Source organism: Hyla sarda, chromosome 4 (assembly GCF_029499605.1).
Source record: "Hyla sarda isolate aHylSar1 chromosome 4, aHylSar1.hap1, whole genome shotgun sequence".
In the NCBI taxonomy this organism is placed as follows: Eukaryota; Metazoa; Chordata; class Amphibia; order Anura; family Hylidae; genus Hyla; species Hyla sarda.
This window is the reverse complement of record NC_079192.1, coordinates 134,839,111-134,866,622: the sequence shown is the minus strand read 5'-3', so window position 1 is coordinate 134,866,622 and position 27,512 is coordinate 134,839,111. Positions and strand designations below refer to the sequence as shown.

The 27,512-nt window shown below is 44.4% G+C and overlaps 2 protein-coding genes across 3 annotated transcripts in view; one reads left to right on the top strand and one right to left on the bottom strand.

Annotated features, from left to right (window-relative positions):
- AFG2B (AFG2 AAA ATPase homolog B) overlaps positions 1-24,378 on the top strand; it is a 287,286-nt gene extending 262,908 nt beyond the window's left edge. For both annotated transcript variants that reach the window (XM_056572219.1, XM_056572220.1), the window contains 2 exons: positions 22,835-22,960; positions 23,186-24,378. In XM_056572219.1, coding sequence (XP_056428194.1) covers positions 22,835-22,960; positions 23,186-23,338 — 279 coding nt within the window. In that variant the 3' untranslated portion in view covers positions 23,339-24,378. The remainder of the gene's footprint in view (positions 1-22,834; positions 22,961-23,185) is intronic.
- A 2,341-nt stretch (positions 24,379-26,719) lies between these two features.
- SLC30A4 (solute carrier family 30 member 4) overlaps positions 26,720-27,512 on the bottom strand; it is a 42,191-nt gene continuing 41,398 nt past the window's right edge. The window contains exon 7 of the mRNA XM_056572222.1: positions 26,720-27,226. Within this exon, the coding sequence (XP_056428197.1) occupies positions 27,078-27,226 (149 nt within the window). The 3' untranslated portion in view covers positions 26,720-27,077. The remainder of the gene's footprint in view (positions 27,227-27,512) is intronic.

Below are 27,512 nucleotides of genomic sequence, written 5' to 3'. Positions count from 1 at the left end.
GAATCCCAGAGACTGCATACCCCGAGCTGTAGGCATTTCCAGATGCCACCTTCTAGTGTACTGTGCAGTGCTTCTTGGAGGATATAGCTCAATTATACAGTATCGAATGGAGCATGCCCTGATGAAAGGTAAATACAGTCATGGCCGTAAATGTTGGCACCCCTGAAATTTTTCTAGAAAATGAAGCATTTCTCGCAGAAAAGGATTGCAGTAACACATGTTTTGCTATACACATGTTTATTCCCTTTGTGTGTATTGGAATGAAACCAAAAAAAGGAGGAAAAAAAACTAATTGGACATAATGTCACACCAAACTCCAAAAATGGGCTGGACAAAATTATTGCCACCCTTTCAAAGTTGTGGATAAATAAGATTGTTTCAAGCATGTGATGCTCCTTTAAACTCACCTGGGGAAAGTAACAGGTGTGGGCAATATAAAAATCACACCTGAAAGCAGACAAAAAGGAGAGAAGTTCACTTAGTCTTTGCATTGTGTGTCTGTGTGTTCCACACTAAGCATGGGCAACAGAAAGAGGAGAAGAGAACTGTCTGAGGACTTGTAACCTTGACATTGTTGATATCTTGCCACAATTTTGGTTCTCAAGTCCATCTGCAGAGATCTAGATTTGCCTTTGTCCACAGTGTGCAACATCGACATTTAAATGAAAAGCTATGGCAGGAGACCCAGGAGGACCCCACTGCTGACACAGAGACCTAAAAAAGCAAGACTTGAGTAAGCCAAAATCTGGGAAAACGTCTTGTGGACAGATGAGACCAAGATAGAGCTTTTTGGTAAAGCACATCATTCTACTGTTTACTAAAAACGGAATAAGGCCTACAAAGAAAAGAACACAGTACCTACAATGAAATATGGTGGAGGTTCAATGGTGTTTTGGGGTTGTTGGCACTGGGTACCTTGAATGTGTGCAAGGCATCATGAAATCTGAGGATTACCAACGGATTTTGGGTCGCACTGTACAGCCCAGTGTCAGAAAGCTGGGTTTGCATCCGAGATCTTGGGTCTTCCAACAGGACAATGACCCCAAACATACGTCAAAAAGCACCCAGAAATGGATGGCAACAAAGCGCTGGAGAGTTCTGAAGTGGCCAGCAATGAGTCCAGATCTAAATCCCATTGAACACCTGTGGAGAGATCTTAAAATTGCTGTTGGGAAAAGACGCCATTCCAATAAGAGAGACCTGGAGCAGTTTGCAAAGGAAAAGTGGTCCAACGTTCCGGCTGAGAGGTGTAAGAAGCTTATTGATGGTTATAGGAAGCGACTGATTTCAGTTATTTTTTTTAAAGGGTGTTCAACCAAATATTACGTTAAGGGTGCCAATAATTTTGTCCAGACCATTTTTTGGAGTTTGGTGTGACATTATGTCCAATTTGCTTTTTTTCCTCCTTTTTTTGTTTTAGTTCTAATACACACAAAGGGAATAAACATGTGTATAGCAAAACATGTAAATAGCAGGTGATAAATTGCACCTGTTGCATCCAGCTATCCTTGGCATTCACTTCCAGGCAAAGGAAGAGAAAGGTGGTAACTATAAAAGCAAGTATTCCAAAGGATTGTTGAAGCTAGTGATTGTGTGTCTGTATACAAGAGTGTTAAGTATATAAGTGAGTGTAAGTAAAAAAGTGTAAGGGACTTAAAATTAAGGGACTTTAAATTCATGGAGATTAATTGAAATATTTGTTTTTTTTTACTGTTCATTTTTACAATCCCCAAATCTAGTATGGCCTCCATGTTGGAAAAGGCAGTCCAGTGTGCATCTTGCACAATGTATGCAATCCTTGAACAGCTAGTTGGGTTACAGTTAGAAAACGGGGTAGAGGGAAGAGTGTCAGGGAGGCCAGTCCTGAACTGGCACACCCCAACAAGTTTGCCCGGTTGGCAGATGAGGGGGGTGCCATTTCAGAGCTAGCGGTACTGCAGCAGGACTCTGCCTCTGACCGCCAGGGGGTGTCTGCTCCAGTAAGGAGGGAGGGAGGAGTGCAGGGCAGGCCAGACAGGTACTGGTGGTGGGGGATTCAATTATTAGGGGGACAGACAGGGCAATCTGTCACAAAGATCGGGATCGCCAAACAGTGTGGTGTCTTCCTGGCGCTCGAGTTCGGCACATCCCGGATCGGGTTGACAGGTTGCTGGGTGGGGCTGGAGAGGACCCAGCAGTCATGGTACATATTGGCACCAATGACAAAGTAAGATGTAGGTGGAGTGTCCTTAAAAATGATTTCAGGGACTTAAGCCGCAAGATCAAGGCAAGGACCTCCAAGGTAATATTTTCTGAAATATTACCTGTACCGCAAGCCACATCAGAGAGGCAGCGGGAGATTAGGGAGGTAAACAAGTGGCTCAGAAGCTGGTGTAGGAAGAAGAGGTTTGGGGTTCATGGAGAACTTGGCCGACTTTGTTGTCGGATACCGACTCTACTGTAGGGATGGACTGTACCTCAATGGGGAGGCTGCAGCTGTGCTTGGGGAGAAAATGGCTAGAAGGGTGGAGGAGTGTTTAACCTCTTAAGGACCCATGACGTACGCGTATGTCATGAGTCCGCCCCCGATCTATAACGCGGGGCCACGCCTCTAACAACGGCCGGGACCCGTGGCTAATAGCACGTGGCATTGATCGCGGTGCTGCGTGCTATTATCCCTTTAGAGGCGACGTTCAAAGTTGAACGCCGTGTCTAAAGTGAAAGTGAAACCATGCCGGTTAGCTCAGGGAGCTGTTCGAGATCGCCGCGCCTAAATCGCGGCATCCCGAACAGCTTACATGACAGCCGGAGGATCCCTACCTGCCTGTTGTCAGATCGCCGAATGACTGCTCAGTGCCTGAGATCCAGACATGAGCAGTCAAGCAGCAGAATCATCGATCAGTGGTATCTTATGAGAAACCACTGATCAATGTAAAAGATCAGTGTGTGCAGTGTTATAGGTCCCTATGGGAGCTATAACACTGCAAAAAAAAAAAAAGTGAGAATAAAAGTTTAAATCACCCCCTTTTCCCATAAAAAAAAACAAAAAAAAAGTGTAAATAAAAATAAACATGTGGTATTGCCACGTGCGGAAATGTCCGAATTATAAAAATATATTGTGAATTCGGGTAGAAAAACAGACATGGTGCACATCTACAATCTTGTATAATGATCTGATTGCTTCTCAGCATAATATCAAAAACTAACAGGTTGTTAGTATACATTTTTGATCAAAAAGTACAAGCCCACTCGCCACATCAAGGCCACCTATTTAGAGTGAGTCCCTAACGTCCCTAGCATAAAATGGCGCAGCACCGGGCGGCGACCACCACCGCCGCGACACCAATGCCCACAGGGGGGTTCGATTGTTAATTAACCCCTTAAGGACGGAGCCCATTTTCACCTCTAGGACGAAGCCCTTTTTTGCAAATCTGACCACTGTCACTTTAAACATTAATAACTCTGGAATGCTTTTCGTTATCATTCTGATTCTGAGATTGTTTTTTCGTGACATATTCTACTTTAACATAGTGGTAAATTTTTGTGGTAACTTGCATCCTTTCTTGGTGAAAAATCCCAAAATTTGATGAAAAAATTGAAAATTTTTTTTGGGATTCACATATACAATATGTCTACTTTATGATTGCATCATAAAATTGACGAGTTTTTACTTTTGGAAGACACCAGAGGGCTTCAAAGTTCAGCAGCAATTTTCCAATTTTTCACAAAATTTTCAAACTCGCAATTTTTCAGGGACCAGTTCAGGTTTGAAGTGGATTTGAAGGGTCTTCATATTAGAAATACCCCATAAATGACCCCATTATAAAAACTGCACCCCCCAAAGTATTCAAAATGACATTCAGTAAATGTTTTAACCCTTTAGGTGTTTCACAGGAAAAGCCACAAGATAAATCCCCTAGGGGTTTCTTGGCCAATTTAAGTAACACAAAACCTACTTGGGGAATAAATCCCCTCAGGATGAACCCTGACTAGAAATCCCCCATAAAATATAGCTTTTAATTATACTCATTAAAATAGCGTCCAAACTAGTATATTGCACATTTATTGCATCTAAATGGCAGTGGTGTTAACAGGAAAAGCAGCAAAGTGAAGGAGAAAATTCTAAATCTTCATTTTTTACACTCGCATGTTCTTGTAGACCCAATTTTTGAATTTTTACAAGGGGTAAAAGGAGAAAATGTATACTTATATTTGTAGCCCAATTTCTCTCGAGTAAGCACATACCTCATATGTCTATGTTAAGTGTTCGGCGGGCGCAGTAGAGGGCTCAGAAGCGAAGGAGCGACAAGGGGATTTTAGAGAGTACGTTTTTCTGAAATGGTTTTTGGGGGCATGTTGCATTTAGGAAGCCCCTATGGTGCCAGAACAGCAAAAAAAAAACACATGGCATACCATTTTGGAAACTAGACCCCTTGAGGAACATAACAAGGAATAAAATGAGCCTTAATACCCCACAGGTGTTTCACGACTTTTGCATATGTAAAAAAAAAAAAAAATTTTCACTAAAATGTTGGTTTGCCCCCAAATTTCATTTTTTAAAGGGTTAATAGCAGAAAAGACCCCCCAAAATTTGTAACCCCATCTCTTCTGAGTATGGAGGTACCCCATAAGTGGACCTGAAGTGCACTGCGGACGAACTACAATGCTCAGAAGAGAAGGAGTCATATTTGGCTTTTTGAGAGCAAATTTTGCTCGGGGGGCATGTTGCATTTAGAAAGCCCCTATGGTGCCAGAACAGCAAAAAAAAAAAACACATGGCATACCATTTTGGAAACTAGACCCCTTGAGGAACGTAACAAGGGATAAAGTGAGCCTTAATACCCACAGGTATTTCACGACTTTTGCATATGTAAAAAAACTTAAAAAAAATTTCACTAAAATGTGGGTTTCCCCCCAAATTTCACATTTTTGCAAGGGTTAATAGCAGAAAAGACCCCCCCAAAATTTGTAACCCCATCTCTTCTGAGTATGGAGGTACCCCATAAGTGGACCTGAAGTGCACAGCGGGCGAACTACAATGCTCAGAAGGGAAGGCGTCATATTTGGCTTTTTGAGAGCAAATTTTGCTCGGGGGGCATGTCGCATTTAGGAAGCCCCTATGGTGCCAGAACAGCAAAATAACCCCCACATGGCATACCATTTTGGAAACTAGACCCCTCACAGAATGTAATGAGGGGTACAGTGAGCATTTACCCCCCCACTGGTGTCTGACAGATCTTTGGAACAGTGGGCTGTGCAAAATTTTTCATTTTCACGGACCACTGTTCCAAAGATCCATCAGACACCTGTGGGGTGTAAATTCTCACTGTACCCCTTATTACATTCCGTGAGGGGTGTAGTTTCCAAAATGGGGTCACATGTGGGTGTGTTTTTTTTTGCGTTTGTCAGAACCGCTGTAACAATCAGCCACCTCTGTACAAATCGCCTCAAATGTACATGGTGCACTCTCCCTTCTGGGCCTTGTTGTGCGCCCCCAGAGCACTTTGCGCCCACATATGGGGTATCTCTGTACTCGGGAGAAATTGCGTTACAAATTTTGGGGGGCGTTTTTCCCTTTTACCTCTTGTGAAAATGAAAAGTATAGGGCAACACCAGCATGTTAGTGTAAAATGTTTTATTTTTTTACACTAACATGCTGGTGTAGACCCCAACTGTTCCTTTTCGTAAGGGGTAAAAGGAGAAAAAGCCCCCAAAAATTTGTTAGGCAATTTCTCCCGAGTACGGCGATACCCCATATGTGACCCTATACTGTTTCCTTGAAATACGACAGGGCTCCAAAGTGAGAGCGCCATGCGCATTTGAGGCCTGAATTAGGGACTTGCATAGGGGTGGACATAGGGGTATTCTATGCCAGTGATTCCCAAACAGGGTGCCTCCAGCTGTTGCTAAACTCCCAGCATGCTTGGACAGTCAATTCCTGTCCAGAAATGCTGGGAGTTTTTGTTTTGCAACAGCTGGAGGCTCCATCTTAGAAACACTGCCATACAATACGTTTTTCATTTTTATTGGGGAGGGGGGGGCAGTGTACGTGTGTATATGTAGTGTTTTACTCTTTATTTTATGTTAGTGTAGTGTAGTGTTTTTAGGTTACATTCACACTGGCGGCAGATTACACTGAGTCTCCCGCTAGGAGTTTGAGCTGCGGCGGAAAATTTGCCGCAGCTCAAATTTGTAGCGGGGAACTCACTGTAATCTGCCGCCATTGTGAATGTAGCCTGTACATTCACACGGGAGGGGGGTAAACTGTAAACTGTGGCCCTCCGGATGTTGCTAGGCAACAACTCGCCTAGCAGGACCCAGAAGTATTGCTGCTGCCGCCGCCGCCGCACGTGGGGGAGGATCGCGAACGGGGATCCGGGATCCAGGTAGGGACCTTCGGCGCCGACCTTCCCTGGACGGTTCCCCCGTTTTGCCCGGACACCGATAGGTGGGCAAAGCGGGGGAACCGAACTTTAACCCCCCCTCCCCCGGTCTGCTATCGGTCAGTCGCTCGGCCGACCAATAGCAGGGATAGGAGGGGTGGCACTCCTGCCACCAAACTCCTATCCCTTTAGGGGGATCGAGGGTGTCTCGGACACCCCCGATCCCTCTTATTTTCCGGGTCACCAGTGACCCGTATGACCCGGAATCACGCAGATCGCAGGTCTGAATTGACCTGCGATTTGCGGTCATGGGGGGGTCTCAGGACTCCCCTCGGCGATGTGCCGGGATGCCTGCTGTTAGATAACAGCAGTCATCCCGGCCCGATCACCGCTACCGGTGACGCGGCGCTCCCGGACCCCCCCCCCCCCCGACGTACATGTACGTCGCCGCGCGCCAAGTGACACTTTGCGGCGCCGTACATGTACGTCGCTCGTCGTGAAGGGGTTAAACCGCATGGTCAATGGCGTACGCGAAAATAAATTCCAAAGTCCAAAATAGTGCATTTTTGGTCACTTTTTATATCATGAAAAAATGAATAAAAAGCGATCAATAAGTCCTATAAATGCAAAAATGGTACCGCTAAAAACTTCAGATCACGGTGCAAAAAATTAGCCCCCATATGCGAAAAAATAAAAAAGTTATAGGGGTTACAATATGACAATTTTAACCCCTTAAGGACTCAGGGTTTTTCCATTTTTGCACTTTCGTTTTTTCCTCCTTACCTTTAAAAAATCATAACCCTTTCAATTTTCCACCTAAAAATCCATATTATGGCTTGTTTTTTGGGGCGCCAATTCTACTTTGCAGTGACAGTCATTTTACCCAAAAATGCACGGCGAAACGGAAAAAAAAATCATTGTGCGACCAAATTAAAAAAAAAACGCCATTTTGTTACTTTTGGGGGCTTCCGTTTCTACGCAGTGCATATTTCGGTAAAAATTACACCTTATCATTATTCTGTAGGTCCATACGGTTAAAATGATACCCTACATATATAGGTTTGATTTTGTCGCACTTCTGGAAAAAATCATAACTACATGCAGGAAAATGTATACGTTTAAAAATGTCATCTTCTGACCCCTATAACTTTTTTATTTTTCCACGTACAGGGCGGTATGAGGACTCATTTTTTGCCCCGTGATCTGAAGTTTTTATCGGTATGATTTTTGTTTTGATCGGACTTTTTGATCACTTTTTATTCCTTTTTCTAATGGTATAAAAAGTGACCAAAATACGCTTTTTTGGACTTTGGAATTTTTTTGCGCGTACGCCATTGACCGTGCGGTTTAATTAATGATATATTTTTATAGTTCGGACATTTACGCACGCGGCGATACCACATATGTTTTTTTTTTTACACTGTTTTATTTTTTTTTATGGGAAAAGGGGGGTGATTCAAACTTTTATTAGGGAAGGGGTTAAATGACCTTTATTAACACTTTTTTTTTACTTTTTTTTTGCAGTGTTATAGGTCCCATAGGGACCTATGACACTGCACACACTGATCTCCTATGCTGATCACTGGCGTGTATTAACACGCCTGTGATCAGCATTATCGGCGCTTGACTGCTCCTGCCTGGATCTCAGGCACGGAGCAGTCATTCGTCGATCGGACACCGAGGAGGCAGGTAAGGGCCCTCCCGGTGTCCGATCAGCTGTTCGGGACACCGCAATTTCACCGCGGCGGTCCCGAACAGCCCGACTGAGCAGCCGGGTCACTTTCAGTTTCACTTTTTAGAATCGGCGTTCAAAGCTTCTTCTAAAGGGTTAATACCGCACATCGCCGTGATCGGCGATGTGTGGTATTAGCCGCGGGTCCCGGCCGTTGATGAGCGCCGGGACCGACGCAATATGATGCAGGATCACGGCGCGATCCCCGCTTCATATCGCGGGAGCCGGCGCAGGACGTAAATATACGTCCTGCATCGTTAAGGGGTTAAACGTATACATTTTCCTGTATGTATTTATGATTTTTTTCAGAAGTCTGACCAAATCAAACCTACGCCGTAGATTTTTGGGTAAAATGACTGACGTCATTACAAAGTAGAATTGGTGGCGCAAAAAATAAGCCATCATATGGATTTTTAGGTGCAAAATTGAAAGAGTTATGATTTTTTAAAGGTAAGGAGGAAAAAATTTTAATGCAAAAACAAAAAAAACGGGTCCTTAAGGGGTTAAACTAGGGACTGGGGGGGGGGGAGGGAACTTTCGATGTAGATGGGGAAGATAGTGTAGATAGAGAGTGGGGACTTATTAATGTACCTGGGGGTGGAAAGGAGGGAGGGGTTAGAATAGTTAATAGGGATAGGTTTCATAGGAAGAAAAATTATACACCATTGTATTGCATGTTGACTAATGCCAGAAGTCTGTTCAATAAAACAGAGGAACTGGAGTGATTGATGTCTGCGAAAAATTATGACATAGTGGGTATAACAGAGACTTGGTTGGACGATCAACATACAGAGTTATAGTCTATTCAGGAAGGATCGGACAAAACGGAAAGGGGGAGGAGTTTATCTTTACGTGAAATCAAGTCTGAAGGCCACACTGAGGGAGGATATATGGAAGGGAAACGATAATGTGGAGGCATTATGGGTAGAGATGGAGATAAACATTGAACTTTAGGAAGGCAAAGTTTGATCAACTCAGAGAAGCCATTAACAATATAAATTGGGATAATGTCCTCAAAAACAAGAATACTGACACTAAATGGGAGACTTAAAAATATCTTAAATTCTCACTGTAAGATGTATATACCTTATGGGAATAAAAGGGTCAGAAATAAAAGAAAACCAATATGGATGAATAAAAATGTTAAGTGGGCAATAGATGACAAAAATAAAGCATTTAAACTACTAAAACAGGATGGCAGTGAAGAAGCATTAAAAAGCTATAGAAAAAAATGTAAAATAAGTTTTAAAAAAAACAAAAAAAAAAACAGATAAAAGCCGCAAAAATAGAGACAGACTTTTTGCCAAAGAGAGTAAAACTAACCCCAAAATGTTTAACTATATAAATAGTTAAACATGAAAGTGTTGGCCCTTTAAAAAATGATGAGGAAGAAATTATAAACGGGGATCAGGAAAAAGCAAATATATTAAACAAATTCTTTTGCACTGTATTCACCGAGGAAATTGAAATGCCAGGTGAAATACAGTGTGATAAGGTAAACTCCCCAGTACAGGTCACCTGTTTAACCCAGGAAGAAGTACAGTGCTGCCTACAAAAAATCAAAATAGACAAATCACCATGTCCAGATGGCATTCACTCCCGTGTTCTAAATTAATTAAGTAATGTAATAGACAGACCCCTATTTTTAATATAAAAGGACTCTATAGTAACAGGGACTGTTCCCCAGGACTGGCACATGGCAAATGTGGTGCTAATATTTATAAAGGAGTTAAAAGGTGACCCCTGGAATTATTGGCCTGTTAGTTTAACATCCGTTGTATGCGACAAAAAACATGCACATAGTATAGCACCTAAGAGAAATGGGGATCAATTTATTTTGTATGCCAAGAAAAAATATATTTATATATTTTTAGAAAAAGGTGCCCACAATGTGGCTACCAATAAATATATGAAGTACCCAACAAAAATATATATATGTGGATCCCAGATAGTGGCGCTAGAGAGAGCCTGTAATATAGGCTCCAATCCAAATGAAGACCCAGGAAAAAGGAGCTATTTGCAAATTTGTATACATCAATACTTTATCTTTATTAAATGCATGATGCAAAAACATACAATAAAATTCATTAAAAAGACAGGGAGAAATACAAAAAAGATTGGCGGCAGCCTGGGATTGTAGTACATGTAAACATTAGACCATGTGGAACAGGTCTGGAATTACTGGGGCTGGAATTACTGTTATACAGTGACCCCTCGACTTATGATGGCCTCGACATATGATCATTTCAACATATTATGGCCTCTCAGAGCCCATCGTATGTTGAAGGCAGCATCGACATATGATGCTGCTGTGTGTCGGGCCATCATGCAAACAGCTATCTGACAGCGCTGACAACTTCAGCAACTGACAGATAGTTGTTTAATGTGCCCCGTTCTGCCTCCTGTTACTCACATGCTGTCCTGCCAACTCACGCAGGCTTCCACTGTGAGCTCCGTGTAAGCCCCGCCCCCCAGTGCAGCCATAGCCAATAGCCTGCAGCATCTTGCTGCAGGCATCCATTGAGCTGCTGGCTGCCCTCCCCTTCCTTTCCTATAGAGCTGTAGTCGGCAGGATCGTAATGGAGGACATTCTGTCCCCTCTGAAGGTATTTAAAGAACTGTACAGTACTGTATGCGATGTCACACATCACATACAATACATAGACACACTATACACCCCATACATCAATGTTTCCCTATCAGTGTGCCTCCAGCTGTCGCAAAACTATAACTCTCAGCATGCCCAGACAGTCAATGGCTGTACATGCATGCTGGGAGTTGTAGTTGTGCAACAGCTGGAGGCACCCTGGTTTGTTAAACACTCCCCATACACTCCACATACAATGGTCATCCCAGAACCAATTAGCAGTTTCCCATAGAGATATGTATTCAACATACAATGGTTCCGAGGCCCCAGAACCAATTACCATTTTTACATAGACATATGTACTCGACATATGATGGTTTCAACATATGATGGTTCTCCTGGAACCAATTAATATCATATGTTGAGGGACCACTGTATAGCAGCGCAAGACAGAGCTACATAAGTACATAAGGATAATGGATAAACAAAGTGCTTGTGCAGAATAAAGATGCGCTGCTGGGAGTAAAATCGCATATATATATATATATATATATATATATGCAAGTACAAAAGATGTTGAATAGATACCGACCATAGAGATACACAGTCAGAGCGTCCCAGGATGCCGCCACCCCCAACATGTGTTTCAGTCCTGAGACCTTTGTCCAGGGGTCGCACGTAGCGTATCCTTATTCTGCACAAGCACTTTGTTTATCCATTATCCTTATGTACTAGCACATGTAGCTCTGTCTTGCGCTGCTATATAACAGTAATTCCAGCCCCATTCTTTTTGCTACCTGTTCCACATGGTCTAATGTTTACATGTACTACAGTCCTAGGCTGCCGCCAATCTTTTGTGTATTTCTCCCTGTCTTTTTAATGAATTTTATTGTATGTTTTTGCATCATGCATTTAATAAAGATATTGTTTGTATAAAGTATTGTTGTATACAAATTTGCAAATAGCTCCTTTATCCTGGGTCTTTCTTAACCTCAATTGTATGTAAATTGTTTGAGGGTTTTCTAAGAGATGCTATTTTGGAGTATCTTGATAAAAATAAATGTATGACTCCATACCAGCATGGCTTTATGAGGGATCGGTCCTGTCAAACTAACCTGATCAGCTTTTATGAGGAGGTGAGAGGTACCACAGGGGTCCGTCTTGGGTCCTGTTCTATTTAATATATTTATTAATGACCTTGTAGAGGGGTTGAATAGTAAAGTAGCAATCTTTGCAGATGATACTAAACTCTGTAAAGCGGTAAACACTATAGAGGACAGTGCACTATTACAAATGGATCTGGATAGGTTGGAGGCTTGGGCTGGGAAGTGGGATATATGACGTTCAACACTGATAAATGTAAGGTAATGCAAATGGAGAAGAAAAATTCAGGCTGGGATTATGTATTAAATGGGAGAACACTTGGGACGACTGACATGGAAAAGGACTTAGGAGTCTTAGTTAACAGTAAATTTAGCTGTAGTGACCAGTGTCGGGCAGCTGCTGCCAAGGCAAATAAAATCATGGGGTACATTAGTAGGGGTATAGATGACCACGACAAGGAAATAATTCTACCACTGTACAAATCACTAGTCAGACCACACATAGAATACTGTGTACAGTACTGGGCACCAGTGTACAAGAAAGATATAGCGGAGCTGGAGAGGGTTCAAAGACGGGCAACCAGGGTAATACGGGAATGGGAGGACTACAGTACACAGAAAGATTATCAGAATTGGGGTTATTTAGTTTAGAAAAAAGAAGGCTTAGGGGAGACCTAATAACTATGTATAAATATATCAGGGGGCAGTACAGAGATCTCTCCCATGATCTATTTATACCCAGGACTGTATCTATAACAAGGGGGCATCCTCTACGTCTTGAGGAAAGAAGGTTTCTACACCAGCACAGACGGGGGTTCCTTATTGTAAGAGCAGCGAGACTGTGGAATTCTGCCAGAGGAGATGTTCATGGTGAACTCTGTAAAAGAATTTAAAAGGGGTGTGGATGCATTTTTGGAGAATACATTACAAGTTATGGATTCTAGATCTATACCAAATCAGTAGGGACTCATTAGGGTTATAGGTTGAACTTGATGGACTCTGGTCTTTTTTCGACCTAATGATTTATGTTAGGGCTGCAGCTAACTATTATTTTAATAATCTATTAGTTGTCGATTATTTTATCGATTAATCGGAAAAAATTTCAAAATGCCAAAAAAAAGGTGTTCAGCTGATTCTACTTGAAAAACTATGTACAATGGCCATATTAAAAGTTTCTAGCATGTGATGTGACCAAACAGCAGCAATTTTATAAATTTTTATTTTTTTTTTAAGTTTAAGCCAGTTGCTGTACAGGATCATTATTAATGATCCAGTACAGAAACCAGCGTAAATGTGATACTACCGCATGGGTAACTGTCTGAACTATTAAAATATTAGTGAATCATTAACATTTTTTTTAGAGTTTTTTTTTTGTAGTATCAAATATGTAAAAGAAAAAATTATTTTACTTTTTTTGTATAGCAATAGGAAAAGGGGAGCTAATTTTTATTGGGGGAGCAGTAAATTTACATTTTCTTTTCTTTTACTTTTTTTTTTTTATATAGCACTCCTATACACGTGTGTGTGCAGACTGCAGACCATTGCTTTTACAGACCCCTTTAGACAGCAGGGCCCCGTCGACAACGAATCCCCTTATCGATTTTAATCGATTACATCGATTAATCGTTGCAGCCCTAAACTATGTTACTATGTTTACTGAAATCCTTTTCTGTAAAAAATTCTTCTGAAATGTTCAAGAAAATGGAGTGCCAACATTTACGGCCATGACTGTAAATTTGAGGCACACAGTGTTACAATAAGGGTAAATTCGTCTGTGGAAAATTTCGGTGACTTCTGTAATCTAACAAATATATATATGTGTTTGTCATGTCTGTGTTGGCCTGTGTTCACACACAGCTATTGGTTTGGTTGTGTGTGAACAGTTCTATGTTCCCTGGTCAGGGATTAGATAATAGTCTTTCACTTGCTAGCCAATAGCTCATAGGGTGTGTCTATTTTAAGTCAGCCCAGTCTAGCCTCTGGGCTGAGGATTGAGATAATTACATCCTGACTTGCTAACATGCTGGACATGCTCTTAGTGAAACAGTCTTTATTTGAGCTTTTAATCTACTATCTCTGTTTTAGCATGCACTATGTATTTTCTGGTTTTAGCCATTGTTAGGTGGCATGCTTATAATGGATTTTAATCTGTGTTTGTATAGTCTGTTTTAGAATTTGTATATCCTTTTTTCTATGTATCTGTTCACACTGTGTTTTCTGTTGTATCCGTTTTATGAAGTTCTGTGTTTTATATTTCTGTTTTCCTACAGGCTCAGCTTCTGACCACACTGTGTGGAGTGTGCCACTGGCCAGTAGTCTATTTGGATTTATTATTAATGGCTACTTCGTTAGTTGAGTGGAGTGTCCAGTGTCATATGTTGCATCCCTGTTACCGCTCCATGGGGACTCCTTGTCTACTGGAGGTGTTTGGAGGGATTGCAATTCCTGTCTTTTGTTCAGTGTTCTATAATTATATCCTGTTGTATCAGTTTTTCTGAGCTGTAACTTGGCATCCCTATTACCTGTCCTTGGGGACTCCGTGTCTACTGGAGGTGTTCAGAGGGATACTGTTTAGTAATAGATCATATTTACCTGTCCGTGGGGACTCAGAGGGTATTGTTATTCCTGTGTCTAACGGAGGTTTTTCTAGGGGATTAACTGTATTCCTGTTTTGTTCTGGAGTATGTTCAGACTTATCTGTTTTCCTGTCTGGTGTTTTGAACTCTATATGTTTTATTAGTTCTTTATTCAGATCTTTGGAGTTCTGTTCATGACCGCTTATCTATAGTATCCTCTGTTCACGACCACTGAGTCCTCTGTACTAACTCTCTGATCTGTGTCCTGTGAACTTTATACTATAGAGTTCTATGTTCCTGTTATGTTCCTGGTTTGTGACTGACTATTTATTAGTATGTGTTTTTATTAAGCCCCTGCACTTCAGTTCAGGGAAGGATCGCCGCCTAGTTGTCGATCCACCAATTAGGGTGGATGGGCACGTAGGCAGGGAGAGATTTTTTTAGGGTCAGTTTAGGGCTCACTCTCCCTGTACCCCGGGTTGGTCCCTGGCAATTTATTTTTTATTGTGGGTGAGTGAGTTAGGTGTAACCCTAGCCTAAAGGCAATATTTCTCATTCGGCTCAATTGGGGGACACAGGAACCGTGGGTATATCTTGCTGCCACTAGGAGGCTGACACTAGGCATAACTAAAAAAAAAAAAAAAAAGTTGTCTCCTCCCAGCAGGATATATCCCACCTACTGACTTAGAGACACTCAGTTTTAGCTTAGTGTCTTAGGAGGCAGGCACAGGTCTGGTTTTCTCCAGACCTGGTCTATTTTATTATTTTTCTAGTGTAAGAGTTTAGTTTTTTCTCTCCTTTTTTATTTTTCTAGGTAGGGGCGACAGGAGCATGGCACTGCCTGATTTCCCCACATGCGACTGAAGGGCACGGTCCATAGAGTATGGTCTGTTAACCCTTCCTCGCCACCGACAAGCACCAGGTTGTACCTTGGGTCCGGGTCACCTATTGCCTCTGCTCGCCCCGCTTACTGAAGCCTGGCATGATGCAGCCGGCCTTGACTGGTTGAAAACTTTGTGGGAGAAGACTTCTATGGAGGTAAGTATACTTCCACAGTAAGGTGAGTATGGCATCCTCTCCCCCCCCCCCCCCCCCCCCCCCCCCCTTCCACAAGGGCGAATTCCCATCTTTTTCTGGGGGCCTCTATCAGGGGTTTGTATGGGGGTTTCATTCATTTTATTAAGTTGTGTGAAGGGGGCAAAAGATGGGGACCTGCTGCAGTTGTTAGGTCCAGCTTGGTCCGCTACTGCGGCATGCTCGAGTTTTCCGGCAGCCGTCCCCACAGTGTGGAGACCGCTTCCGGCTTCTCCTGCTCCGTACGCCCGGCGGGGCTGTGGGCATCTTCCGGGGCCTGCCGCTACTTTACTCCGCGGCTTTGGCCTGCTCCGGCCGCATGTAGCTCCGCCCACTTGTTTGGGTGTCTTCTATCTCCCAAACGATTTCAGATTTGGCACAGGTTTCCATGGAGGTGGCTACGGCCTTAAAACTGTCCTCCTTGCGTTCCCCTCGGGAGACTAGTTTGGCATCTTCGGACCATCGCCGCTCCCACAGACGTCCCAGGGTCATTTACTCTGGTTTATTTCGCTCTCCTAGGGGCCGTTCACATTCCTCGGCCCGCCTTACTAGATCCGGGTCACCTAGATCGGGTGCCTCCACTAACCACCATTCCCAGTCTCCGGGTGAGTTAACAGACTCAGACTCAGCCCTGCAATCTGACTCGGAAGAGCTGTCATCCATGTCTAACTTGGTGGACAGCTTGGTGTCAGCTGTCATGGACACCTTCCATTTACAGGACCCTGGAACTTCGGACCCTACGCCTGAAGTTTCCTTTTACACGTACTCATCACTCTCCCAAGGTCTTCCATCCTCATAAGGAGTTTGATGATGTTCTGGAGACCGCCTGGAAGCTTCCGGAGAAGCGCTTTCAAGGCACTAAACGGTTGAAGACTCTGTGTCCGTTTTCTCAGGATCTTATTTCTAAATGGACCATTCCTTCATAGGTGGACCCCCCCCGGTCTCCCATTTATCTAAATCCACCACCCTGCTGTTGGTGGATGCCACTTTCTTCAAGGACCCCGCGGACAAGCGGGTTGAAACTCTGGCCAAGTATGCCTTTGAGGCGGTGGGGTCCTCCCTGCTCCCGGCCTTCTCGTCGACTTGGGTCTCAAAGGTTTTGTCAGTGTGGGCTTCACAGCTCCGCAAAGGACTGTTGTCCGGGGCCTCCCCTGATGATCTGGCTGAGATTGCTCTCCAAATCTCAAAGGCAGGTGAATATTTATGCCAGGTTTCTTTGGAGTCAGCACGCTGTGCGGCCATCCCGTCCGGCAATCTAATTGCCATTCGCCGCTCTATGTGGCTGAAAGTGTGGAATGCTGACTCGGCTTCTAAAAAGTCCCTGACGGAAATGGCCTTTACTGGTGGCCGCCTATTTGGGAAGAAGCTGGACGACATCATCTCTGAGGCTACGGGCTGTAAGAGTTCTTTGCTTCCCCAGAACAAGGCGCGCCGTCCTGTGGCTCGTGGGGGTTTTCGCAAGACGACCTCCTTTCGGTCCTTTCGCCCCCTGGGCGCCAGGACAGGTCGGGTTCCTCGCAGACTAGGCAGGGCCCGTCCTTCAAGCCTAGTCCCTCCTGGAAGCAGGATAGCCGTTCCAACCGGTTCTCCGCGAAATCGGGAACTCGCAAGCCTACCTCAGCCTGAAGGGGCGCCCCCACCCGGGACTTCCCCTCGGGTGGGTGGTCGCTTATTCCTCTTTCCGGATGTCTGGTTGGCACAAGTCCAGGATTCCTGGGTTCGGGACGTCGTCTCCGACTGTTACCGAATCGAGTTCGCTTCTTTTCCCCGGGATCGTTTTTTCTGGTCCTGGCCTCCTCGTTCTCCCGCCCTGGCTGCAGGCTTTCACTCTGCCATTCGAAAACTGCTGCAGCAGGGTGTCATTGTACCCGTTCCATCTCAGGACCGTTTCAAGGGTATCTATTCAAACCTCTTCGTTGTCCCCAAAAAGGAGGGTTCGTTCCGTCCGATTTTGGATCTGAAACTCCTCAATCGGCACCTTCGACTCCGCCACTTTCGAATGGAGTCGCTACGGTCGATTGTTGCATCCATTGATCGGGGCGAATTCCTGTCTCGGTGGACATTCGGGATGCGTATCTCCACATCCCGTTTTTTCCTCATCAACAGTTTCTGCGGTTTGCCGTTCCGCAGGGTAATTTTCAGTTTGTGGCTCTGCCCTTCGGCCTGGCCACAGCCCTCAGGGTCTTTACCAAGGTCCTGACGGCTGTCCGGGGGAGTGTCTGTTCTCCCTTACTTGGACGACCTGCTTATCAAGGCTCCGTCCCGGGTCCAAAACGAGGAGAGTCTCCACATCACCCTGCTGACCCTATCCAGCTTCGGCTGGCTGATAAAAGAGGAGAAATCCAATCTTTCTTCCTCCCAGTCTCTAGTATTCCTGGGCCTTTGTCTCCGGCACTGGGAGTCTCTTCTCCGGGGGTCACCCAGTTCGCACTCAGTCGGACAATGCCACGGCTGTGGCATATGTAAACCGCCAAGGGGGCACTCGCAGCGACCGAGGTATCCAAGATCTTGATCTGGGCGGAGCGCCTGGTTCCCTCCATATCAGCGATTCATATCCCAGGGGTGGACAACCGGGAAGCGGACTTTCTAAATCGCTCCTCTCCCGACCACGTGGAGTGGTCTCTTCACCCGGAGGTGTTCGAGTCCATTTGTCATCGCTGGGGGACTCCGGACATGGACCTCTTTGTGTCCTGCTTAACCCTTTAAGGACCCGTGCTTTTTCCGTTTTTTCATTTTCAATTTTTACTCCTTAAATTTAAAAAATCATAACTCTTTAAAATTTTCACCTAAAATTCTATATGATGGCTTATTTTTTGCGTCACTAATTCTACTTTGTAATGACATTAGTCTTTTTACCCAAAAATCTACGGTGAAACGAGGAAAAAAAAAATCAATGTGCAACAAAATTGATGAAAAAACACTTTTATAAGTTTTGGGGGGCTTCCGTTTTTACGCAGTACATTTTTCGGCAAAAATGACACCTTATCTTTATTCTGTAGGTCCATACGTTTATAATGATACCCTACTTGTATAGGTATGATTTAGTATTACTTCAGAAAAAAATCATGAATACATGCAGGAAAATTTATACGTTTAAAATTGTCATTTTCTGAGCCCTATAACTTTTTTTTTATTCTGTGTTCAGGGCGCTATGAGGGCTCATTTTTTACGACGTGATCTGAAGTTGTTAGCAGTACCATTTTGTTCTGATCAGACTTTTTGATCACTTTTTTGTGGTATAAAAAGTGATCAAAAATGCGCTATTTTGGACTCTGGAATTTTTTTGCGCGTATGCCATTGGACGTGCGGTTTAAAAAGCCGTATCTTTTTATAATTCGGACATTTTATTAGGGGGTAGGGATAATTTAAAGGGTTAATGATTTTTTACACTTTTCTTATGCAATATTATAGCTCCCATAAGGGGCTATAACATTGCATTTACCGATCTTTAACACTGCGTGATGCATCCCCATAGGAATGGATCAAGCCGTGTTTTCGTCGATTGATTGCTCAATCCTGGATCTCAGGCTTGAAGCATTCATTCGGTGATCGGACTGCAGGAAGGACGGTAAGAGACCTTCCTCCTGTGCTACAGCTGTTCGGGATGCCGCGATTATACCGCAGCAATCCCGAACAGCTCCCTGAGCTAGCCGGGCACTTTCGTTTTTAGCCGCGCAGCTCAGCTTTGAGCGTGCGGCTAAAGGATTAATAGTGCGCGATCACCGCTATTAGCGGCGGGCCCCGGCTTCACTATGACGCCGGGCCCGCCGCGATATGATGCTGGGTCACCGTGTGACCCCGCGTTATATCGCAGTACTGGGACTCAGGGCGTAAGTTTACGCCCTGGGTCCTTAACAGGTTAAACCGACAGGTTCCAACCTTCGTGGCAAAGTCCAGAGATCCTCTGGCTCTGGCCGCGGATGCCCTAGTCATTCCCTGGGCTTGGTTCACTCTCCCGTACCTGTTTCCGCCACTTCCTCTTCTTCCTCGAGTGCTCAGGAAACTCAAGGCGGAAGGCGTATCGGCGATCCTTGTGGCTCCGGATTGGCCTCGCCGCTCTTGGTACGCAGACGTGGTTCGGCTCGTGGCGGATGTTCCCTTTCGGCTGCCAGATCGCCTCGATCTTCTTTCTCAGGGTCCTCTTTGCCATCCGGATTCACTGCCGCTACGTTTGGCGGTGTGGCGGTTGAAACCGCGGTGTTGAAGGCTCGCGGTTTCTCATCTTGGGTTATTCGCACTATGCTCAGGGCTTGTAAGCCGTCCTCGGCAAGGATTTACCATAGGACTTGGCGGGCCTATTTTCGGTGGTGTGACGCCCGCTCTTTCTCTGGTTCGTTTTTCTCTGCCGAACCTTCTGGCGTTTCTGCAGTCGGGTCTTGAAACGCGTTTGGCCCTTAATTCTCTCAAGGTTCAAGTGTCGGCGCTGTCTATTCTTTTTCAGCGGCCGCTTGCGTCCGACTCGTCTGTTCGCACTTTCCTGCAGGGAGTAGCTCATGAGATTCCTCCTTACAGGTCTCCTACTCCCCCCTTGGGACTTGAATTTGGTCTTGAGCGCCTTGCAGTCCGTTCCGTTCGAACCTATCAGCGACATTTCTCTTTGTTTCCTCTTTTGGAAGGTCGCCTTTTTGGTAGCTGTCACCTCGATCAGACGGGTGTCGGAATTGGCAGCTCTCTCATGTCAACTTCCTTTCCTGATTCTTCATCAAGACAAGGCGGTGCTCCGGCCAATGCCTCCTTTCAACCGAAGGTGGTCTCGTCTTTTCATCGGAACGAAGATATTGTTCTTCCTACCTTCTGCACTGCTCCGTCTCATCCTAGGGAACATTCTCTTCACAATCTTGATGTGGTCCGGGCCTTGCGAGTTTACCTTTCGGCCACTTCTTCCTTTCGACGGTCTGAGTCGCTGTTTGTCCTTCCGGAGGGCCGACGCAAGGGCTTGCCGGCTTCTAAGGCCACCATTTCCAGATGGATCTGGTCCGCCATTTCTGAAGCGTATCGTTCCAAGGGGAAGGAGCCTCCCCATTGGGGGACACAGCTCCCACCCTGTGTTTTTAGTTGTTGTCTGAGAGTCGGTCGCCTGTCAGTCTGTTGGTTCATTTGTTTTGACTGGGCTCCCTCCGGACTCTGTATTTTTTTTCGGTTTCTCCTATTGCTTTGGGACTAAAACTGAGTGACTCTAAGTCAGTAGGTGGGATATATCCTGCTGGGAGGAGCAGTTTTGTTTTTTGTTTTTTTTTTAGTTATGCCCAGTGTCAGACTTCTAGTGGCAGCAAGATATACCCACGGTTCCTGTGTCCCCCAATGGAGCTTCCGAGAAAAAGATTTTACGGTAAGTGTAAAAATCTCCTTTTTGCAGACCGTTCTTTGTACACACAAATTATCATTGCTCATGGTTGACAGCATACTAATGTCTACTGAAAATGTGATTGGCCGCGTAGAATTTTTGCATCTGTGGTCAGCTGAATCATAAGCATATGGCAATATTAGCTGCTCATTTGCCACCATACACAAACTCATTTTTGTTTTTTAAATAAAATTCAGTGGTCTGCCAGTTTATTTTGGGATACAATTTGTGGGATTATCCATATGAGCCAACAGCCAACTGATCTGCCACAGACTCCATGGCGGAGATTTATCAAAATCTGTGAAGAGGCAAAGTTACCCATTGCAACCAGTCAGATTACTTTTTTTTTTAAAGTATTTATTTAAAACATTTTGCATAGTTATCAAACATACTGTACCAACAAGCTAAAAACACAACATCATCCAGAGGTCCCATAGACCCACCACACAATAATGGGGAAAAGTAAAAAAAAAAAAATAATAATAATAATAAAAGGGGGAAATACAATGAATGTCCTGCTATAACATTTACTGGAACCCAGGGTAGAGGCAGACATCCATCCAACAACAGGGAGGTCTACAGTGGGGACTCAGCTGGAAGAGGGCCCAACACAGACAGAACAAGCACACAACACACTCGCATCCTGGCAACCCTACTGGAAGGCCAACAAGGCAAATATTATTCTGCCACAGGCGGTTCTCAAGATCATCCATATGTCCCAGGACCCCTGAAACATGGAGTTGTTGAGTAGCAACTTGCTTCGACAAAGGGTGTACAGTATCTTCGACCGTGGAGACCCTGGACTGCACCTCCTTAGTGCGCTCTCTTATTTTTGGGGGTTTATGCCATAGAATAACAAATTCAGCCAAAAGTTCAGAGAACTGATGGTCAATTGTAGCAGCATCATAAGAGGGTCTTTCAGGAGATTGCCTTTTAAGAGAACCTTAAAATAATGACAGAGGTGGGTCAGGAGAGTCACCCCTAGGCCGGTCCGGATTTCTAGAGAACTGGCTTAGCGCTTTCACCACCTGCACAGAAACTTTAGCAGCAAGCGGGGTCTAAACACCAGGGTCCCGGTGAGATGGACCATAAGAACGGGAGGACCCATCATCATCAGAGGTATCTTCAAACAGAGGTTGGCCGGGAAGCCTCAGCCACTGGCAGGCAGTCCACAGTAGGCAGAAAGTGCACCACAAGTCCCAGCAAGAGACCAGACAGAGCACAGGGGTACTCAGTCACAGGAGGCAGTAATAGCAGGTGACTCCACTTTCTTCACGAGGACCCTGTGAATGCCGCAGCCAGACACCTCAGCAGGACACCTCCAGGCACCCTGATCCCAGCAACCAGCAGCAGGGGAATATATAATGATAGGCAGAATTCACGGCAGCGCTATCTCCCTCAGGAGTGTGGGTGAATCTGCTGCAGGAGACTCCAGCCCAGGCTGCACACCACACCTTCAGCAGCCCCCTTCCTTCAGCGGGAGTTGCTATGGCAGCCACAGGAGATAGCTCCGCCCACGAAGGCCGAAGATGGTACCCTTTCTTCAGGATTATCGAGGGTCCAGAAGCCTAGGAGAGCGAGGAAGTGCCTCACCGCTGCGCTCCCGGATGCCACCCAAGACCAGGAGAGCTACCCACCCAGACAGCTGCAGCACCGGACCTCCACCACACCTCAAGGCCCCAATCACCAGAGGCCACCCGCACCTTACAGGAACTCGAACTGGACCAGGAGTATCTCCAGACGATCCTGCATCCCAGGAGAGGTCGGAGGCAGGAAAACCGGCCACACAGGGTGAGTAATCAGTGGTTAACGGCAGGGGCAGCGGGAGCTCTTACAAGACACGTGCGCATGCCTCCCTGCTTCTTTCATTCTTTATAAGGCCTCTGAAAAATGAAAGAAGCAAGCTGATTGGTTGCTATAGGCAACTTTGCCTCTCCACAGGTTTTGATAAATCTCCCCTATTTTGTATGACCAGCTTTTTTTTTTAACTTGTAGGTTGTATTGAACCATAACATATCTGAACCTTTTCTTTGTGTGTAACACTTATGTACTGCAGGCCCGTTTATCCATACTACACATATGTACCCGTAGTATGCCACTTTTTAATGATGTAAGTCTGGAGAGCCTAGCATCATCTACTGAATTCTACTCTGGAGCTGATCTTCAGAATCTCTGTAAAGAGGTGAGAAATTGCAGACTTCCATGATGGTACCTTCTAACCTGCTTATTTTGCTACCACTTTTCATACCATTTGAAGTCTATGGGTTGGAAAATGAACAGCAAAATAAGCATGTATGAACATATCATTTTACTATCCACTGCTTGAGTAAGAAATGTGTCAGAATGCCTGCACATAGGGATACATTGCACACATACAAACTAATCTGTAAACTGTTTCTATCTGCAGGCTGCCTTAATTGCATTACATGCAAGTGGATTACAGGCTACATGTGTGAATAAAGAACATTTCCAACATGCATTAGCATCCCAAGCCCCAACCCTGAATGCTAATGACCTCCGTGCCTTTCAAAAACTACGTGGCCATACAGGAATCCTGTAGTGATACATGTAATGTCCATGAATTCCATGTAATAAATATTTTATTATAACACACTTTATTGTGAAACTTCTGTACCATCCTTATTATTACAGAAACAAGGTAAGTAATTTCAGTACAAATGTCAGAATTATTATATAGCAAATCTGTTGAAAGAGGAAGAACATTTATCAGTAATGACTGATATAATCCATCATCAGAAACACATCAGCAATTCTCTTGTTTTATCTACATTGTCAATGACTTCATACACGTGTTCAGTGCATACAGGCTTTGTATTTAGAAAAACAATGACCGATCAGTATATCTATATACAGCTCTTCCACAGCAGTAATACTCCTATGTAGAAACTCAGCATTTAGTACAATTCTCTTATAAAATATGGCTTGATGAATATTATAGGCCTCATTCAAAGTGTACCCCCATAATAAACAATTTCCCAGTAATAGCAAAATTAAAGGAACTTTTTGATAACTTACTGCTTCCTCCTCCACTCATCAGATTCCTCTTCTTTTCTTCCCACATGCTCTGATCACTCACTTCACTGATGAATTCACTAATAAAAATCACTTCATATAAGGGAAACAGATATTCAGCTCTGCTAACAGACCAGGTTACATGCTGTCCATAGAAGTCTATAAAGGAGGGAGTCAAATGCATAGAAGCAGCCGCAGTATGGAGGACTTTATACAGCCTTAACATGTATCACTGTGAGTCCAGCACTGGGGTAAAACACTAGAAGCAGCTGTGTGCAGGGTGAAGCAATTTCTTTGCTTCCACTGTTGATCTATGGGAAGTGGCTTAAATATGGGGTACACTTTACAAGAGAAGAGGAGCCTGCTGTAATAATGTGACACAGGTACACTCTTAATACACTGCTCAAAAAAGTAAAGGGAACACTTACACAACACAATGTAACTCCAAGTCAATCACACTTCTGTGAAATCACACTGTCCACTCAGGAAGCAACACTGATTGACAATCAATTTCACATGCTGTTGTGCAAATGGAACAGAAATTATAGGCAATTAGCAAGACACCCCCAATAAAAGGAGTGGTTCTGCAGGTGGTGCTTTTACTCTAGTGGTAGCATGAGACTGAGTCTACAACCCACAAAAGTGGCTCAGGTAGTGCAGCTCATCCAGGATGGCACATCAATGCGAGCTGTGGCAAGGTTTGCTGTGTCTGTCAGCGTAGTGTCCAGAGCATGGAGGCGCTACCAGGAGACAGGCCAATACATCAGAAGACATGGAGGAGGCTGTAGGAGGGCAACAACCCAGCAGCAGGACCGCTACCTCTGCCTTTGTGCAAGGAGGAGCACTGCCAGAGCCCTGCAAAATGACCTCCAGCAGGCCACAAATGTGCATGTGTCCACTCAAACGGTCAGACTCCATGGAGGGTGGTATGAGGGCCTGCTGTCCACAGGTGGGGGTTGTGCTTACAGCCCAACACGGCGCAGGACGTTTGGCATTTGCCAGAGAACACCAATATTGGCAAATTCGCCACTGGCGCCCTGTGCTCTTGACAGATGAAAGCAGGTTCACACTGAGCACGTGACAGAGTCTGGAGACGCCTTGGAGAACGTTCTGCTGCCGGTTTGGCGGTGGGTCAGTAATGATGTGGGGTGTCATTTCTTTGGTGGGGCCGCACAGCCCTCCATGTGCTTGCCAGAGTTAGCCTGACTGCCTTTAGGTACTGACATCAGATCCTTAGACTCCTTGTGAGACCATATGCTGGTCCGTTTGGCCTTGGGTTCCTCCTAATACAAGACAATGCTAGACCTCATGTGGCTGGAGTGTGGCAGCCTGCAAGAGGAAGGCATTGATGCTATGGACTGGCCCGCCCATTCCCCAGACCTGAATCCGATTGAACACATCTGGGACCATGTCTCGCTCCATCCACCAGCACCACAGACTGTCCGGGAGGACCGCCACCTCATCAGGAGCATGCCCAGGTGCTGTAGGGAGGTCATACGGGCACGTGGAGGTCACACACACTACTAAGCCTCATTTTGACTTGTTTTAAGGACATTACATCAAAGTTGGATCAGCCTGTAGTGTGGTTTTCCATTTTGATTTTGAGGTGTGACTCCATATCCAGACCTCCATGGGTTGATAAATTTATTTTCTATTGATAATTTTTGTGTGATTGTGTTGTCAGCACATTCAACTATGTAAAGACGAAACTATTTCATACATTAAGTTCATTCATATCTAGGATGTGTTATCTTAATGTTCCCTTTATTTTTTTTGAGCAGGGTACTATGCTCCCATATACCTAAGGTAAAATGAATGCTTAAATCCTTTTGTGTTGGCATATATTTGCCCCTGACCCTTACATTCTTGTGTGTAAAAATCAAGGGATCTAGAGGTTTATAGCTACTCATTACTAAAGTTACCGGAAAGAACCTTTGTCAAACATTGGCAAAACAAAGAAAAAAATAATAATCCAGTCCTTCCAGCTTGGTATAACACTGTGTCCTTATTTATTCTGGTAAAATACATGTCAGCAGGTCTGCATGGCCTGGCTCAAGATGTGCTTTTATTTCCTTTCTAGTGTACAATGAGCTCAATGAGAGAAATGGAAATAAGTTATTGTAAGGTAACTTCAGTTTGCAGCATATTTTCCTGTACTAATAAGAGTGTGAGCAGTCATGTTATTTGCTCTAGAAGGATAAAATGAAATATTCATTAACTATGAACAGCGCCACTTAGTGGCCAAGTAAATTATCGTTATAAACTCATTTCAACTCATTACAAAAAAAAATACCCTTGCTGCTGTTCACATGACAAGCTTTACATAACATATACGTGATTTTCTCATTAGGACATCTGCAAGTGTATCACTAGCCTGATTTACATTAGTTCAGCAGTGTGGCATCTGCCAGGTCTACACCGTTCCCAATGTCCTTGCTTACCTTTTTCTGTATGTATTGCTGTCAGAGTATATTAACAGCAGTGGATAAGTGCAAAGTTCAACAACACTGATAAAGAAGACATTTCTGGCTTCTTTTAATGGAGTTGAGTTGGTTCACCCACAAGAATAAAAATCTAAGTAGTTAATATACACCACAAGATTTATTTCTAGGCCCAGTAAGGTACGGAGTGTTGTACCACTGCTATAGTAGTAGCAGAAAAACTAGGACCAAAAGGTCACATGAAGACTTGAACTATGTCCTCCTGAGGCTATAAAGTTTTATTATTAACTTTTTTCTGGAGATATGTTGAGCATGCTGTGGAATGAAGAAGCATACAAGCTTTTGCTTTATTGTCCCTCTTTTAGGAGGCACACTATGTTTAAGGAAGCAGAGTTTATGGTTCGAATGGTTTCCTGCTATGTACTTACCTCTCTCTATGTGCTGCTATGTAGGTTTAACCTATTATGGGGGGAAAAAAAACAACAGTACTGATAAAAACTAGTAACTGGATATGATCACCACAAAAGTATACTATGTAATCTCAGGGCAGGGCTTCGTTTTTTTTTTTTTTTATCACCCTAGGTCTGAGGTATGTGCAAACTTGCTTAAATCTGTAAACAGCACTTTAATATTGGTCTAGTAGCCCACCATGGAGTATTTCTCCTATCTTCAGACGTACTCTAAGAATCACGTTTTAATAGAAAAAGTGTGCTTCTACTGACAATGTGTACTGCAACATACACAGTCACTTCTTCAGATAGGTTCTCAGGTCAGAAATATTGCTGTATTCTGGAGGGTGCGGAATAAGGTAGCAGTCCACAGGACTTAGGCACTGGAGCAGTTAGCACACGTTGCATTCTCTTCTTGTCTGTAACTCTGCATTTGTATAAAGCACTTGTACATTCCATATGTATGGAGCAGGATCTGTCTGGCTTTGTGTTGCACTTCCTCCCACTTGGATGATGACCCTGGGCCTACAAAGAGAGAGGGCACACAAATGAAAGAATGTCGAAACTGCCCATGTTTCTTACATACACATTAGGTCACAGATATCCTTCTAATATGGTTTAAAGGGGTACTCCCACCCTAGACATCTTATCCCCTATCCAAAGGATAGGAGATAAGATGTCTGATCACCTCAATGCAAGTCTATGGGAGGGGGAGCGTGACGGCCGTCACGCCCCCTCCCATAGACTTGCATTGAGGTGACGGGGCGTGACGTCTGACATCACGGACTTCCATTCCCATGGTCGCGACCAA